The sequence below is a fragment of the Giraffa tippelskirchi genome, chromosome 10 (genome assembly GCF_054371585.1).
Source record: "Giraffa tippelskirchi isolate mGirTip1 chromosome 10, T2T-mGirTip1v1.2.pri, whole genome shotgun sequence".
Taxonomy (NCBI): domain Eukaryota; kingdom Metazoa; phylum Chordata; class Mammalia; order Artiodactyla; family Giraffidae; genus Giraffa; species Giraffa tippelskirchi.
This window is the reverse complement of record NC_137284.1, coordinates 21,357,058-21,374,058: the sequence shown is the minus strand read 5'-3', so window position 1 is coordinate 21,374,058 and position 17,001 is coordinate 21,357,058. Positions and strand designations below refer to the sequence as shown.

Below are 17,001 nucleotides of genomic sequence, written 5' to 3'. Positions count from 1 at the left end.
ATGGACCCTGGAAATCACTCCTCAGAGACTGAGTTCATCCTCGCTGGGCTCACAGAACAGCCACGACTCCAGCTGCCACTTTTCCTCCTCTTCCTAGGAATCTATGTGGTCACGGTGGTGGGGAACCTGGGCATGATCACACTGATTGGGCTCAGTTCTCACCTGCACACGCCCATGTACTATTTCCTCAGCAATTTGTCCTTTATTGACTTCTGTCAGTCCACTGTCATTACCCCCAAAATGCTGGTCAACTTTGTGACAAAGCAGAACATCATTTCTTACTCTGAATGCATGACTCAGCTTTACTTCTTCAGCACTTTTGCTATTGCAGAGTGTCACATGTTGGCTGCAATGGCATACGACCGCTATGTTGCCATCTGCAACCCTTTGCTTTACAGTGTCATCATGTCTTATCACATCTGCTTCTGCCTCACAGTAGGAGTTTATATTTTGGCCATCATTGGATCCACAATCCATACAGGATTTATGTTGAGACTCTTTCTGTAAGAACAAGGTGATTAACCATTATTTCTGTGATCTCTTTCCACTCTTGGAACTATCCTGTTCCAGCATCTTCATCAATGAATTATTGATTCTAGTCTTGAGTGCATTTAACATCCTGACTCCTGCCTTAACCATCCTTACATCCTACATCTTCATTCTCAGCAGCATCCTCCAAATCCACTCCACTGAGGGCAGGTCCAAAGCCTTCAGTACCTGCAGCTCTCACATCTCAGCTGTTGCTGTTTTCTTTGGATCTGCAGCATTCATGTACCTGCAGCCATCATCTGTGAGCTCCATGGATCAAGGAAAAGTGTCCTCTGTGTTTTATACCTGCATTGTTCCCATGCTAAATCCTCTAATTTACAGTCTGCGGAATAAGGATGTCAGATTTGTCCTGAAGAAAATTCTGGAGAGAGGAAAATATATATGATTAGAATCAATAGCATGATGTCATAGAACTCATTTGGTTTGCTGAGATATGCAGAGTGTTAGATTTATTGTTCAAATTTTTGGAAATTTATTGATACTTCTCTATATAATTCACCTCCAAAATTCTCCTCCTGGCAACTTCTTTGAACATACATTACAATGATTATATAAGGAGAAACACAATAATAGAATTTTTAAAATCTTGAATATTAAAGGAGCTTAGTTTTATTTTTAGTAATACTATATCTAGGAAGAACAACAATGCTTATGATGATTATGGTGAAAATCACAGCAATGCATGTTATCAAGATTTATGAAATGAAAAGCACTATGTCCAGTAGTTAAAATGGATAGCTTTATTTATTATATTCCTTCAGGACAAATTCTAGTATTATTTCCTTTTGAAAAGAAGAAATTGGAGGCTATTTCATTTGTTTATATGCCACAGTCCAGAATATAATAAATGATAGAGCAAAATAAGTGTACTTTTGCACAAGAAGATTGTGAGTAGGTCCAATGCCTCCCTGAGAATTCCCTTTTATATATCAAGCATCACCACTTTTCTATAAGACTGTGTTTCTTTCCTCTAGATATATTCTATGCTATTTTCACTTTTATTTCTTTTAATATAATGAAAATAATCAAAATCTTTCAAACTGTACTGGTCAAAGCAAAAAAAAAAAGAAAAAAATGGAGATTTATTGCGGAGATTCACAGTACAGAGTCATTAAAGAGATTCAAATTATAACTGATATGAACAAATTTATAAAAGCAGCACAAACAACATTATCTTATATTTATACAAATAATGCTATAGATATTTATGAAACAACTGTTCATGAAAGCCAAAAATCCTGCTGAGTTATACCACTTTCATATTGCTAATGCTCTTTTGTCCCATAATTTATACAGTTGCCATTTCATGTTCAGTTCAGTCACTCAGTCGTGTCTGACTCTTTGCGGCCCCATGGACTGCAGCACGCTGGCCTCCCTGTCCATTGCCAACTCCCAGAGTTTACTCAAACTCATGTCCATGGAATCAGTGATGCCATCTGACAATCTCATCCTCTGTCATCTCTTTCTCCTTCAAAATTCTGCCTTCAATCTTTCCCAGCATCAGGGTCTTTTCAAATGGGTCAGTTCTTTGGAACAGGTGGCCAAGGTATTGGAGTTTCAGCTTCAGCATCAGTCCTTCCAATGAATATTCAGGACTGATTTCCTTTAGGATTGACTGGTTAGATCTTCTTGCTGTCCAAGGGACTCTCAAGAGTCTTTTCCAACACCACAGTTCAAAAGCATCAATTCTTCAGCACCCAGCTTTTTTTTCTTTCTTATTTATTTATTTATTTATTTTAATTGTAGCCTAATTACTTTACAGTATTGTAGTGGTTTTTGCCATACATTGACATGAATCAGCTATGGGTGTACATGTATTCCCTATCCTGACCCCCCCTGCCTCCCCATCCTTATAATCCAACTCTCACATCCATACATGACTACTGGAAAAACCAAAGCTTTGACTAGATGGACCTTTGTCAGAGTAATGTCTCTGCTTTTTAATATGCTGTCTAGGTTGGCCATAGCACTGCTTCCAAGGAGCAAGGGTCTTTTAACTCCATGGTGGCTGTCACCATCTGCAGTGATTTTGTAGCCCAAGAAAATAAAGTCTGTCTGTTTCCATTGTTTCCCTATCTATTTGCCATGAAGGGATGGGACCTGATGCCACAGTCTTAGTTTCTTGAATGCTGAGTTTTAAGCCAGTTTTTTCACTCTCCTCTTTCACTTCCATCAAGAGGCTCTTTAGTTCCTCTTCACTTTCTGCCATAAGGGCGGTGTCATCTGAGTTTCTGAGGTTAGTGATATTTCTCCTGGCAATCTTGGTTTCTGCTTGTGCTTCATCCAGCCCTGCCTTTCACAGGTTGTAGTCTGCATATAAGTTAAATAAGCAAGCTGACGATATACAGCCTTGATGTATGTTAATGCTCTTTTGTCCCATCATTCATAGAGTTGCCATTTCATGTTATGTTCTCTTTAAAACATCTCTTCTTTTCCCTCATACTATTGCTTTTTTATTGTGGGTCTTTAACATCTTTTAGTTATAAATTCTCATGTTATTCTAAATACTCAGTTGTCTTCTGTCATTTCCTAATTCAAACCATCCTATTCACTATTGCCATATCAATGTCCTTCAGATAGTGTGCTGTCTATTCACCTGATAAAACAAGTTGCAGTGTTTGCTTATAGTATCCAAATATTGGACAAAATATATAATACAGCTTTGCTGGTGTTTAGCCACTAAGTTCTATCCAACTCTTTGCAACCCCATGGACGGTAGCCTGCAAGGCTTCTCTGCCCATGGGATTTCCCAGGCAGGAATACGGGAGTGGGTTACTATTTCCTTCTCCAGAGGATCTTCCCAATGTATTGGAAGACGCACGTCTTCTGCTTTGGCACGTGGATTCTTTACTGCTGAGCCAGCAGGGAAGCCCATAAATAAAACTTTACCTCCTTGTAGTTTATTAAACATTCATTCAATATCAGATAGTCATTTTCAAAGAACACTCATATTTATCATTTGACTTAATTTTCATCAGTCCTATGGCCTCTGTTGCTCAGTTGTGTCTGACTCTTTGCAGCCCTTTGGACTGTAACCCACCAGGCTCCTCTGCCGATGGAATTTTCCAGGCAAGAATAGTGCGGTGGGGTGCCATTTCCTACTTCAGGAGATCTTCCCAAACCTGCATCTCCATCTCCTGCATTGGCAGGGGGATGCTTTATCCCTAGAGCCACCTGGGAAACCAGTTGTATAAAATAGGGGAGATGGCGACAATCATAACTCCTGTCATAGGCATGATTCCTACTCCAGTGCTTTTCCCAACAAACACAAATGGATTAATGGAGGACAAATACTAAGAGTCCTGGTGGAAAGATCCTTGAACTACTGGGGCTTAGGCTCCTAGATAAAACATAGACCAAGTGACAGGAAATGGTCTCACTAGAGAAGAAAAGCCTATACAGTTTCAGAAAAAACAGGTCACATTTCACATGATATGACCATTCTACCAGGCTAGAAAAGTAGATAGCAGACCGTTCATGAATCACTTGTGGATCGCTGTAAGATGTCACCATTTTAATTAATTATTTATTTTTTGTGAAAGGAGCTGCTAAATGTTTCTTGTTTATTTGTTTGTTTGCTTGTTTTAAATAAGGAAGTGATGCAGTTTTGAATGTTAATAATATCATACCTAGGTTGTGTAGAGGACAATGGATGGAAATGATAGCTTATAGTGAACAATGTCAGATTCATGATCTCCAAAGATGAAGATTTAGCTTCAGGACCAAGGACCACACTTGATTACTCAAGAGCTTTTGTACAGCAGAGTTTTATTAAAGTAAGAAAAGGGACAGAGAAAGCTTCTGACATAGACATCAAAAGGGGAATGCCATGATGATCACAATGGTGTGATCACTCACCTAGAGCCAGATATCCTGGAATGTGAAGTCAAGTGGGCCTTAGGAAGTACCACTACGAACAAAGCTAGTGGAGGTGATGGAATTCCACTTGAGCTATTTCAAATCCTAAAAGATGATGCTGTGAAAGTGCTGCACTCAATATGCCAGCAAATTTGGAAAACTCAGCAGTGGCCACAGGACTAGAAAAGATCAGTTTTCATTTCAATCCCAAAGAAAGGCAATGCCAGAGAATGCTCAAACTACCACACAATTGCACTCATCTCACATGCTAGCCAAGTAATGCTCAAAATTCTCCAAGCCAGGCTTCAGCAATACGTGAACAGTGAACTTTCAGATGGTCCAGCTGGTTTTAGAAAAGGCAGAGAAACCAGAGATCAAATTGCCAACATTCAGTGGATCATTGAAAAAACAAGAGAGTTCCAGAAAAACATCTATTTCGCTTTATTGACTGTGCCAAAGCCTTTGACTGTGTGGATCACAATAAACTGTGGAAAATTCTGAAAGAGATGGGAATACCAGACCATCTGACCTGTCTCTTGAGAAACCTGTATGCAGGTCAGGAAGCAACAGTTAGAACTGGACATGGAACAACAGACTGGTCCAAAAGGAGTACGTCAAGGCTGTATATTGTCACCCTGCTTATTTAACTTATATGCAGAGTACATCATGAGAAATGCTGGGCTGGAGGAAGCACAAGCTGGAAACAAGATTGCCGGGAGAAATATCAATAACCTCAGATATGCGGATGACACCACCCTTATGGCAGAAAGCTAAGAAGAACTAAAGAGCCTCTTGATGAAAGTGAAAGAGGAGAGTGAAAAAGTTGGCCTAAAGCTCAACATTCAGAAAACTAAGATCATGGCATCCGGTCCCACTACTTCATGGCAAATAGATGGGAAAACAGTGGATGCAGTGGCTGACTTTGTTTTTTAGGGGCTCCAAAATTACTGCAGATGGTGATTGCAGCCATGAGATTAAAAAATGCTTGCTCCTTGGAAAGGAAGTTGTGACCAACCTAGACAGCATATTAAAAAGCAGAGACATTACTTTGTCAACAAAGGTCTGTCTAGTCAAGACTATGGTTTTTCCAGTGGTCATGTATGGATGTGAGAGTTGGACTGTGAAGAAATCTGAGCACCGAAGAATTGATGCTTTTGAACTGTTGTGTTGGAGAAGACTCTTGAGAGTCCCTTGGACTGCAAGGAGATCCAACCAGTCCATCCTAAAGGAGATTGGTCCTGGGTGTTCATTGGAAGGACTGATGTTGAAGCTGAAACTCCAATATTTTGGCCACCTGTTCCAAAGAACTGACTCATTGGAAAAGACCCTGATATTGGGAAAGATTGAAGGCAGGAGGAGAAGGGGACAACAGAGAATGAGATGTTTAGATAGCATCACCTACTCAATGGACGTGAGTTTAGATAAACGCCGGGAGTTAGTGATGGACAGGAAGGCCTGGTGTGTTGTGGTTCATGGGGTCGCAAAGAGTCAGACATGACTGAGAGACTGAACTGAACTAAACCCAGGAGAAATCTCCACAGTACAGTAGTCGTAACTTCTCAGGGGACTGTCCTGAGGATGTTTGTTTCACTGATGTGGTAGAAACACACACCGAATTCTTAGAATTGGAGATGCTGACCTGTGATGTAGACCAGCTTCAGAAATGGCTCTGAGACCAAGGTTGTGCCTGCCCTCCCAGCACAAAAGACAGCAGAATGCTGGGTTCGTATTCCTCCCAACATAAACATTAATGCTATTTTCCTCTGAGAGCATGTTGCCAAAGAAAAGAAAAATTGGTTTTCCAGGAAGAAAAAAGGTAAGCATGTTGATTTCATACTTGTGTTACGAGACTATTAAGCCTGGAAATAATCATCTTGAGAATTCAGGGAAATGTCTCATGATATCTTCATTCATTCATATTATTATTCATTTCTTCATAAAATATTTTAAACTTGCTATGACGTGCCAGATGTGTGCTATTTACTTGGATGTAGAGGACAGTTTAGTCTGATTTGGCCCATCCTCTGGCTTACAGGTGGCTCTATTGGTAAAGAACCCTCCTGCCAGTGCAGGAGACAAGAGAGACATGGGTTCCATCCCTGAGTTGGGAAGATCCCCTGGAGGAAAGCATGACAACCCACTCCAGTAATCTTGCCTGGAGAATCCCATGGAGAGAAAGCCTGGAGGGTTACTGTCCATAGAGTCGCAAAAAGTTGGACACAACTGAGGCAACTTAGCATGCATGCACTGACTTATAGTGCAGCTCAAAGATAAAACTGTTGCTCAGAAATGACAGTTTTCTGAGCATGCAGTAAGAAGGTCTAATCGCTTAAAAGGAATTGGAGGTTCCCATGATGACACCAATTATAAATGAAATTGAAAAAGAAAAAAAAAATTTACCAGAAAACAGAGATAAATGAGGTTGGTAAGACTATTATTTCATGTGAAAAAATGAGCATATAAAATACAGATCAGTTCAGTTCAGTTCAGTCGCTCAGTCGTGTCCGACTCCTTGTGACCCCATGAATTGCAGCACGCCAGGCCTCTCTGTCCATCACCAACTCCCGGAGTCTACTCAAACCCATGTCCATCGAGTCGGTGATGCCATCCAACCATCTCATCCTCTGTCGTCCCCTTCTCCTCCCGCCCCCAATCCTACCCAGCATTAGGGTCTTTTCCAATGAGTCAACTCTTCGCATGAGGTGGCCAAAGTATTGGAGTTTCAGCTTCAACATCAGTCCTTCCAATGAACACCCAGAATTGATCTCCTTTAGGATGGACTGGTTGAATCTCCTTGCAGTCCAAGGGACTCTCAAGAGTCTTCTCCAACACCACAGTTCAAAAATACAGATAGTTTGAAAGAATAACCCATCTCAGAAAATGAAAATTTTCTGAAGTGGAAAGTAAAGTTTCTAAACATAAACAGAACCAAATGTGAGCTGAGTCTGGTAAGAAGTAGAGTACACATTCACATGTTATCTTAAATTCAGTAGAGGAAATCTTTTCTCCACTGTCTCTGACAGTGGATCATCATCTGAATTATGGTTGAGTGTATTCAGTCATTAAGAATAATTGCCTCATTTCATTTCTAAGAATTCAAATTGTAATGATATTTTCCTTTTATTTCACAGAGGGTATATTTTTAGATTTTTCTAACACTGTATGTAAATTATACTTTCTTCTCTTTAGATTCTCTTGATATATATGATGATACCTGCTAATTATCCCATTACCTTCAAATATTTTCCAAGTTCAATAGTTTTCATTTGCCTTCCATTTTGTCATTGTTCCTCCTTAAAAAGATACCCCTTCGTAGTCACTCTGTTGCGTCTGACTCTTTTGTGACCCCATGGACTGTAGCCCAGCAGGCTCCTCTGTCAGTGGGATTTCCCAGGCAAGAATGTTGGAGTGGGTTGCCATTTCCTTTTCCAGGGGATTTCCCCAACCCAGGGATTGAACCTGGGTCTCCTTCACTGCATGCAGTTTCTTTACTGTCTGAGCAACCAGTGAAAGTCACTCAGTCATGTCCGACTCCTTGCAACCCCATGGACTATACAGTCCATGAAATCCTCTAGGCCAGAATACTGGAGTGGGTAGAATTTCCCTTCTCCAGGGGATCTTCCCAACCCAGGGATCAGAACCAGGGAAGCCCTAAAATATTTTCCAAGTTCAGTAGTTTTTATCTGCTTTCCATTTAGTCAATGTTCCTCCTTAAAAAGAATATCTATAACAAAACCCAGAAATACAGATGTAATTTAAGTATAGCACCGTGCTTCCTAATGTTACAGCACTCTCAGAATATGGTCATATTTGTATGAGATAACAGGTTAAGTGGATAAGACTGTATGTGGACAGTGGTGACCACCTAGTAGTCTATGGGTGTGACAGACTCAACCTGACTCCCTCAATGATTAAAACAAAGACCTCAGCACTCTTTTAAGCTTTTATGGCATTTTAGTTCCATGGAAGGTGAAAAAGAATAAAATAAAAACCACCTGACAATTTTCAAAATGGTAAATGGCTTGAAATTTCAGTTAAGAACAAAAAGGAAAGAAAAAAAATCTGAAAAACTGACATTTATTCAACAATGTCAACCTGTTATTCAAAACCTGACCATAAAGGACACCATAGGTCTAGACTGTGTCACTGGGAACATGTCCAAACATTTAAGGTACTTTTTATACTCCAACAATAGAAAGAGAGCACAAATTTTCTAAATCTCTTATGAGGCCAGGAGGTTTTAAAAACAACTCTAACAAGAATATTACAAATGAGAAAAAATAGAGATCTATTTTTCTTATGATTTTGGAAATTTAATATTAGCAATTTGAATTGCTAGTCACAATTCTAGTCACACACACATGTACACATACATACAGATCACGCTGCACACAGAGAAAGTGAATTTATTTTAGACATATGCCCAATATTTTATGTTCTAAAATGAAATATTTTCTTATAAAAATCCACTCCCAAACATTCAGTTTAGTGTCTAGAATTTGTATTTAATTAGTTTATCAATTTCTAAGACATCTCTATCACTTTGATTTTTCTACCTACTCAGTCATATCACCTATGCATGAGAGATTTATTTCTTCCTTTCCAATCCTTACTTTAGTCTTCTGATTGTCTTACTGAATTTGTCAGTATGGTCAGTAAAATAATGAATAGGAATGGAGACAGTAAGTATCTTCGTCACTCTCACAGTACCAGAGGACATTTGTCATGTTTCACTATTGAGTTTGCTGTTTGCTATGCCTGTTCTTTAAACAGATTTAAGAACTTATTATCTATTCTGCATTTTCTACAAGGTTATTATTACTACTGGATGTTGCTTCTTTTTCTATATTTTAGAAGGAAATCTATAAGATTACTGTCATTACTTTCTTAAATTGAAGACCAGTGAAGACATTTGAAATGGTATTATAGCTTGAAAAATGAACCTGCATACAAATAATTTTGTAAACTGCATACAAATAATTTTTAAAGGTTCTATGCGCCCTTAAGAAGAATACTTTTCATTTAACTACTGCATGCAATGGAATTATGCATGCGTTAAAATTTATGAATCTTGTTGAGATTCTCTTTAATCCTTGCCAATTTTTTTTAGATTTTCTATTTTAAAATTAATATTATTAATTTATTTTAAAATGTATTTTGGTATATTAATATTTTTTCATGCTCATATCAAGATACAACTTTATCAAGATTACTTAAAGAATTACGTACTCATTCTAGGAATAAATTTCACTTACAGGAGTTTTGATAGTTGTATACTCTCTGCACTGGTGAAAGCAACATCTCATTAATGACATGAAATGTTTATATCACCCCAAAATCTTTTCTCATGACCTTTGCCAGTTATTCTCCCATGCCCCATGCTGTCAGTTACTGATCTCATTTTTATCTCTTTATAGATTAGTCTCCTTTTCTAGAAGTTTATATAAATGGAAATGTACATCTTCTCTTCTATGCATATTGACTCTTTTTACTTAAGATAATATTTTCAAGATTAATGTGAATATATCTATGATTTGTTGCATTTATTGGTGAGTGGTATTCCACTTGTGTGTATACATACAACAGTTCATTTATCTTTTAGTTGGTTGAATATTTGGGTTATTTCGTGTTTTTGGTTGTTAGTAACAAATACTCTATGTCTATTTTTGTACAAGTCATTGTGTAGGCATATGCCTATTTTTATCTTGGGTAAAACACCAAGGATTAGAGTTATTAAATTATAAGTGTTATCTAGACTCTCTAAAACTTGTTAGTTATTCAAATTCATTGGAAAAATTTATGCCTTTTTTAACTATCTGTACTTGAGACCTCTGATTGCCTCACATCATCTCAAAATTTTGGGTTGTAAGTTTTCATTTTTATATTTCCTTTCTTTTCATTTTTTTTTGTAGATGTGTAGTGTTTTTCATTAACGTTTTAGTTTAGTTTTAATTTCCCTGATGAATAGTAGTTTCAGTATCTTTTCATATGCTTATTAATTATTCTATCTTCTGTGATAATATCTGTTCAAATAGTTTTCTTATTTTTTAATTTGTTTGATTGTCTTAATATTATTGTTTTCAATATTAATTTATATGTTCAATAACAGTCTGTAGTCAGTGGCTTGCTTTTAGTGCATTCTAAAAATGCACTTTGAAGAACAATGTTTAATTTAGATTTAGCATATCAATATTGTATAATATTGTATACTTATCATGTGTCCTATTAATCTGTTGGCTCAAAAATTAATAGAACACATACTAACTATACAATTTTGTAGTTTAGTATTTAAACTATAATTTAAACTATACTTTAGTGTTTTTTCCAGAAGTTTAATAGTTTAGTCTTTTACTTAGAATTAAGATTCATTTCAATTATATTTTTATTTAGCTGTGAGGTAGAATATTTTAGATTTTGTTTCTTCTTTTTCATTTTTATTCAAGTGTAATTTATTTTTAATTTGCTTTGATCCATATGGAAAGATAAAAATAATCTATTACTTAATAGAATATGGAACTACATCTATTATTCTATATTCTCTAATTTTGTGACAGCTTTTATACCATTAGTTAAAGAAAGATAAAAAAGGTTTAAACATTACAATTGCTTTTTTTGAAGTGTATAATTATTTTAAAGTGTATAATTATCTTTTATTTTCAATTGATAAAATGTTGTAACAACAATAACAACAACTATTATTATTATGATTCTCAGAGTGCTAAATGTTGCTAATTAAATAATAAGTTTATTTTACTTGTCCAGGTTTATCAACTGTAAATGACAGGTCAGTAGAAGAACATATACACTTGGACTTTAAGGCATATTCACCTAAGCACTGTTACATATCCTCTCAAGCAAAGCAGAGGCATTTGAACCACAAGCAAGCTAACAGTGAGACAATTCAGGTATCACATCTGCACAATGAATGTTGTTTGTGTTATTTTAATTCAAGAACAATATTAAAAATCTGATAATTTTATGTATAAACCCAAATTTTTGATTCTCAGAAAAATAATTTTCAAATCTAGTAATAATTTGTCTCTTTTCACTTCTGGCAGAAATCAGTTGTTATTGAATAAAAGATTCTGAACTTACATGGAATTTGCTTTCTCTAGGTTGATGCTCAGTCAGCTTCTGTCATTTTTAATAGGTCTTCTAAGTTTTCAAGTCTGCAAACCTCTCTTTAGAAAAAATGTTTAAAGATAAGTGAAATGTTCAAACTAGGGAGTAACCTAGTTTTTAAACTGGCAATCAGCCAGAGGCTGAAATACTTTTAAATTAGATAATTTAATACCTTTAATATAAAGGTGTAAAAGCATTTACTTAAGAAATTATTACTTAGGTAAACTTATCCAGAGTTAAAATTATTCACAGAAACCAAGAGAATATTCAAATGATTAATTTTCTATATGATATACCATTAATAAATGGGGCAAAGCAAAGCCATGAGTCCAAAAACTGTCTCTTACTCTCTCCCCTTCAGAAACTACCCAGAGAGAAATGGCTGCAGGAAATCACTCCTCAGTGACTGAGTTCATCCTCTCTAGGCTCAAAGAGCAGCCACAACTCTGGCTGCCACTTATCCTTCTCTTCCTAGGAATCTATGTGGTCACGGTGTTGGGGAACATGGGCATGATCACACTGATAGGGCTCAGTTCTCACCTGCACACCCCCATGTACTATTTCCTCACCAATTTATCCTATATTGACCTCTGTCATTCCACCGCTGTCACCCTCAAGATGCTTGTGAACTTTGTGATAAAGCAGAACATCGTCTCCTATCCTGAATGCATGACTCAGTTGTATCTCTTCATTGTTTTTATTATTGCAGAGTGTCACATGTCGGCTGCAATGGCATATGACCACTATGCTGCCATCTGTAACCCCTTGCTTTACAAGGTCATCATGTCTTATTGCATCCGCTTCCTCCTCACGGTGGGAGTTTATATTTTGGCCATCATTGGATCCACAATCCATACAAGATTTACGTTGAGATTCTTTTTCTGCAAGAACAATGTGGTTAACCACTATTTCTGTGATCTATTCTCACTCTTGGAGCTATCCTGTTACAGCATCTATGTCAATGAATTATGGTTATATTCTTGAGTGCATTTAACCTCCTGACTCCTGCCTTAACTATTCTTGCCTTCTATGTTTTTATCCACTCCAGCATCCTTCAAATCTGCTCCAACAAGTGCAGGTCTAAAGCCTTCAGCACTTGCAGTTTCCACATCTTAGGTGTTGCTATTTTCCACAGATCTGCAGCATCATGTACCTGCAGCCATCATTTGTGAGCTCCATGGACCAAAGGAAAGTGTCCTCTGTGTTTTATACCATCGTTGTGCCCATGCTGAATCCCCTGATCTATCAGTTCAGTTCAGTTGTTCAGCCGTGTCCGACTCTTTGCAACCCCATGGGCTGTAGCATGCCAGGCCTCCCTATCCATCACCAACTCCTGAAGTTTACTCAAACTCATGACCATTGAGTCGGTGATGCCATCCAACAATCTCAGCCTCTGTCATCCCCTTCTCCTCCCACCTTCATTCTTTCCCAGCATCAGGGTATTTTCAAATGAGTCAGTTCTTTGCATCAGGTGACCTATAGTCTGCAGAATAAAGATGTCAAATTTGCTCTGAGGAAAATTCTGGACAGTAGAAAACATTCATGAATAGAATCTGTATCATGATGTCATAGTGATCAATTGCAGTGAGTTAGATGTATTATTCAGATGTTTACAGTTTTAGTGACACTTCCTCATGTAACATCTCCAACATTCTCTTCCTGGACACTTCTTCAAAAGTATATTACAATGATTATGTATGGAGAAATGGTGGAATAAAACAAAATGTTCTTGAGGATTAACAGAGCGTTTGTTTTATTTTTAATAAACTACAATAAAACAAGAACTACAGCAATGATGATGGTGAAGAAACTTATATTTTACTAAGCTTTTATTTGTAGAGATGTGGATGGACCTAGAGTCTGTCATATAGAGTAAAGTAAAATATCATTTGTTGTAAAGGAAAAACTAACACAACATAGTAAAGCAATTATACTCCAATAAATATAATAAATAATAAAAGATTTTATGAAATGTAAACACTATGCCCTATTTTCAAATGGGTAACTGTTTACTATATTTACTCTAGGTAAGCTCTAGTATAACTGAAGCTTATCTCAGTTGAGTAAATTGATTGAGTTTTTCCAGTTTCAGTGTGGAAAATTCATTGAGAAGCACTGTGTTGCCCAACTGTCAATTCTTTAAAAATAATTGAACCTAATTCATTTAATCATATTTTATAAGTGCTCCCTGATGTGAGTTTCCAATTTATATTACATCATGCTGCAATCTAAGACTACTTAATCTAAGTTATTCCAGCTTTGGAAAAAAAGTAAAAGTATATAAAAAAGAAGGATTATGAAACATAATTGCCTGATAATAAACTATTTCATTAAATACACAATTTTACAAGTAAAATTATTATTAGTGACCACTTCAAAAAATTACATCAATATTCTGAATTCTTGTCCCATAACTCTAAAATTCAGTTATATATAGATTTCATTTTTGGGGAACAAGATGGGGAACACATGTACACCCATGGCTGGTTCATGTCAATGTATGGCAAAACCACTACAATATTGTAAAGTAATTATTCTCCAATTAAAATAAATAAATTAAAAAAAAAATAAATAAAATGACTAAAAATAAAAAAGATTTCATTTTTGAATCAATTATTTACATTACCTATTTTTATAAAAATAAATATATTTACTACATGAAAAATGACAATTCATTATTAAAAATTTCTGCCTTTATTAACAGTAGGATAAATTTTCAGAATATGTCCTGATCCTGTAAATCTATGATTCACAATCTAGATGGTGAATCCACAGCATTGGTAGGCGCTTGTAATAAATGCAGAATTTCAGATTCAACTTAGACTGGCCTGATCAGGATCTGCATTTTAACAAAATCCTTAGCAGAGCCTATGGACAAATCTTTGTTGCTAGTTGATAAGTTTACGATTGATAAATACTACGTTTTGAAAGAAAATGTTTGACAACTGGGGACACGTCACCTGCGATTGCTTCTTTTCTCAAGAGCCAGTCTCTTGAGAAATGAGAATCCTTGGAGAGTATTTGAATCCATGTTATTTATTGCCTGACATAACTAAATCCAGGACACACCTTCATAGCACAGTGATCACAATCGCTCAGGGGAGAACTGAGAAAGGTGCAGATGTTTGCTACCTTGAAGCTGAAAAACACACACTGAAGACTTAGGATTGGAGATGCTGACCTGTGATGCAGACCAGCTTCAAAAGTGACTCCAGACCAGTCACCAGTCACCAGTCACCAATGCCCTCCCCGCACTAAAGACAGCAGAATGCTGGGTATCTATCACTCCCCACACTAATACTAGTGCTATTCTCTGAGAACACATTGTGAAACAGATTCGGTGTTGAAATTTCCAGGAAGAAAAAAAGGTGAGTGCGTCAATTTTATACTTGATATTTGAGACTTCGATTATGAAAGTAATAACCATTGGCATTCAGACAAACATGCGACAACATCTTCATTCATAAAATTATCAGTTTACTCATAAACTATGCTTTTAAACTTGCTGTGATGTGCCAGATGTGCGATATGTTCTTGGATACACAGGAGACTAAGTCAGATTTGTTCATCATTTGATTTATAGCGTACCTGGAGTCTGAAAATGTGCTGTTCAGAAATGGAAGTTTATTGAGCTTGTAGTAAGAAAGTCTAATCAATTGGAAGGAATTTGAAGTTTTCGTGATTATATTCTGCTTTCTTGGTGGCTCAGGTGGTAAAGAATCCGCTTGCAATGTGGGAGACCTGGGTTTGGATATCTGGGTTGGGAAGATCCCCTGGAGAAGGAAATGGCAACCCACTCCAGTATTCTTGCCTGGAGAATCCCATGGACAGAGGAGCCTGGTGGGCTACAGTCCATGGGGTCGCAAAGATTCAGACATGACTGAGCAGCTAACACTACTACTACTATGATGACATTAATTGTAAATGAGATTAGTACAGAAAAACTATTTAGCAGGTAATAGAGATGAATGGGGTTGGTGAGACTATTATTTTATATGAGTAAGTAAAAATCAAGATATGTTGAGAGAATTTGACTTATTCCAGAAAATGAACATTTTCTGAATTTGAATGTAAGTTTGTGAAACTGGAAGGAATCAGATGTGAACTGAGTCTGATTGAGTGTATTCAGTGATTAAGAACAGACATTTCTAAGAACTCAAAGTTTTAGAATATTTTTCCTTGTATTCTTAGATCTTTCAAATACCATACATAAAAATGTCTTTTGTCTCTTTAGAGTCCCTTGAGATATATAACAACATCTGTTAATTATACCAACACCCTCAAATATTTTTCAAGTTTTACATGGTCTTTATTTGCCTTTTATCTTGTCAATATCTCTCCTTAAAAAGAATATCCATAACTAAACTCCATATTCATTTATAATTTAAGTGTAGCATAGTGTTTCCTAACCTAATCACACACATAGAAAATGGTAATATTTGTGTGAAGTGACAGGTTAAGTGAATCAGGCTGCATGTGGCCAGTGGTGACCAGCTTAACACATGAGGAAGTATTGGTTCTATCACACTTTCTCATATCTGTGGCTTTGTAGTTCCATGGAACTTGTATTAGAAAATCATGTTATTGGAATTACTACTGATCATACTCTAGACATTGTGTTTCTACAAGTGCAATCTGAAACTAATTTCCTTATTAACCAGCCACTTATTTTTTGAATTTTATTGAGTTAATAAAAAATTGACCCCTTATTCTTTTCAAGTGAGTGGCACACAAAGCTATATACAGTATTCAAAAGATTAGGAATTTTTTTAAGCTAAATCTTAAACATAAATACTCTTTACTTCACTAAATTTCAATTTGTTTGTTTTAACTGTTTTCAGTGTCTCTATTCATTTTTCCAGTTGCTGTCACCCTCAGGGTCTAAGTTGTACAAACATGGAAGGTTTTGTTGACCACAGAGTATGCACTAATAAGGGGGCATTGGCAATTTTCAAGCCCAAGCTTCACTGAGAAAAGAAAAATTTCAGCAGAGAGTTTGAGTACCAATTGCTCTTTTCTAATTGTATCCTTACCGATCCCCATTAAAAGTCAAATAAGCCAAGGCCAGTAAATAGTAACTTTGTCATTTTTAATGTTCAGTGATTCCATCTTATATTCTGATAAACGTCTCAAACCCCACATAAACAGGGTTTATGTCATTGCTATATATACCTAATTCTTATATTAGGTGTATAAGATGGACACTGGATCAGGACTAATAAATATCAGAAGACATTTTGAAACAAAAATTACAAAATATTCAGTTCCCTAGCTCTGAATCCATTAGGAGAGCTGTTCAAATTTGCATGCCCCTCTGAGTTTTCACTCCAATTTTATTTTCATATGATGCTTCTTTATAATGAATATTAGGCCTTCTTACTGTAACATTTTGAATTTCATGAGGTAAGTAACCATGTTTTTGTAATTTTTATACTCTAAACTTCACTTTGAAGTGAAGTGCTGTTTCAGCAA

General features: G+C 36.4%; 1 protein-coding gene and 1 pseudogene across 1 annotated transcript; both read left to right on the top strand.

The window, feature by feature from the left end:
- Nucleotides 1–934, top strand: LOC145523090 (olfactory receptor 8G3-like). The gene is given in 2 exon segments (XM_081532881.1): nt 1–497; nt 499–934. Coding segments are annotated over 2 exon segments (933 nt in total).
- A 10,949-nt stretch (nt 935–11,883) lies between these two features.
- On the top strand, nt 11,884–13,075 carry LOC145524306 (olfactory receptor 8G3-like; annotated as a pseudogene).
- The last annotated feature ends 3,926 nt before the right edge of the window (nt 13,076–17,001 follow it).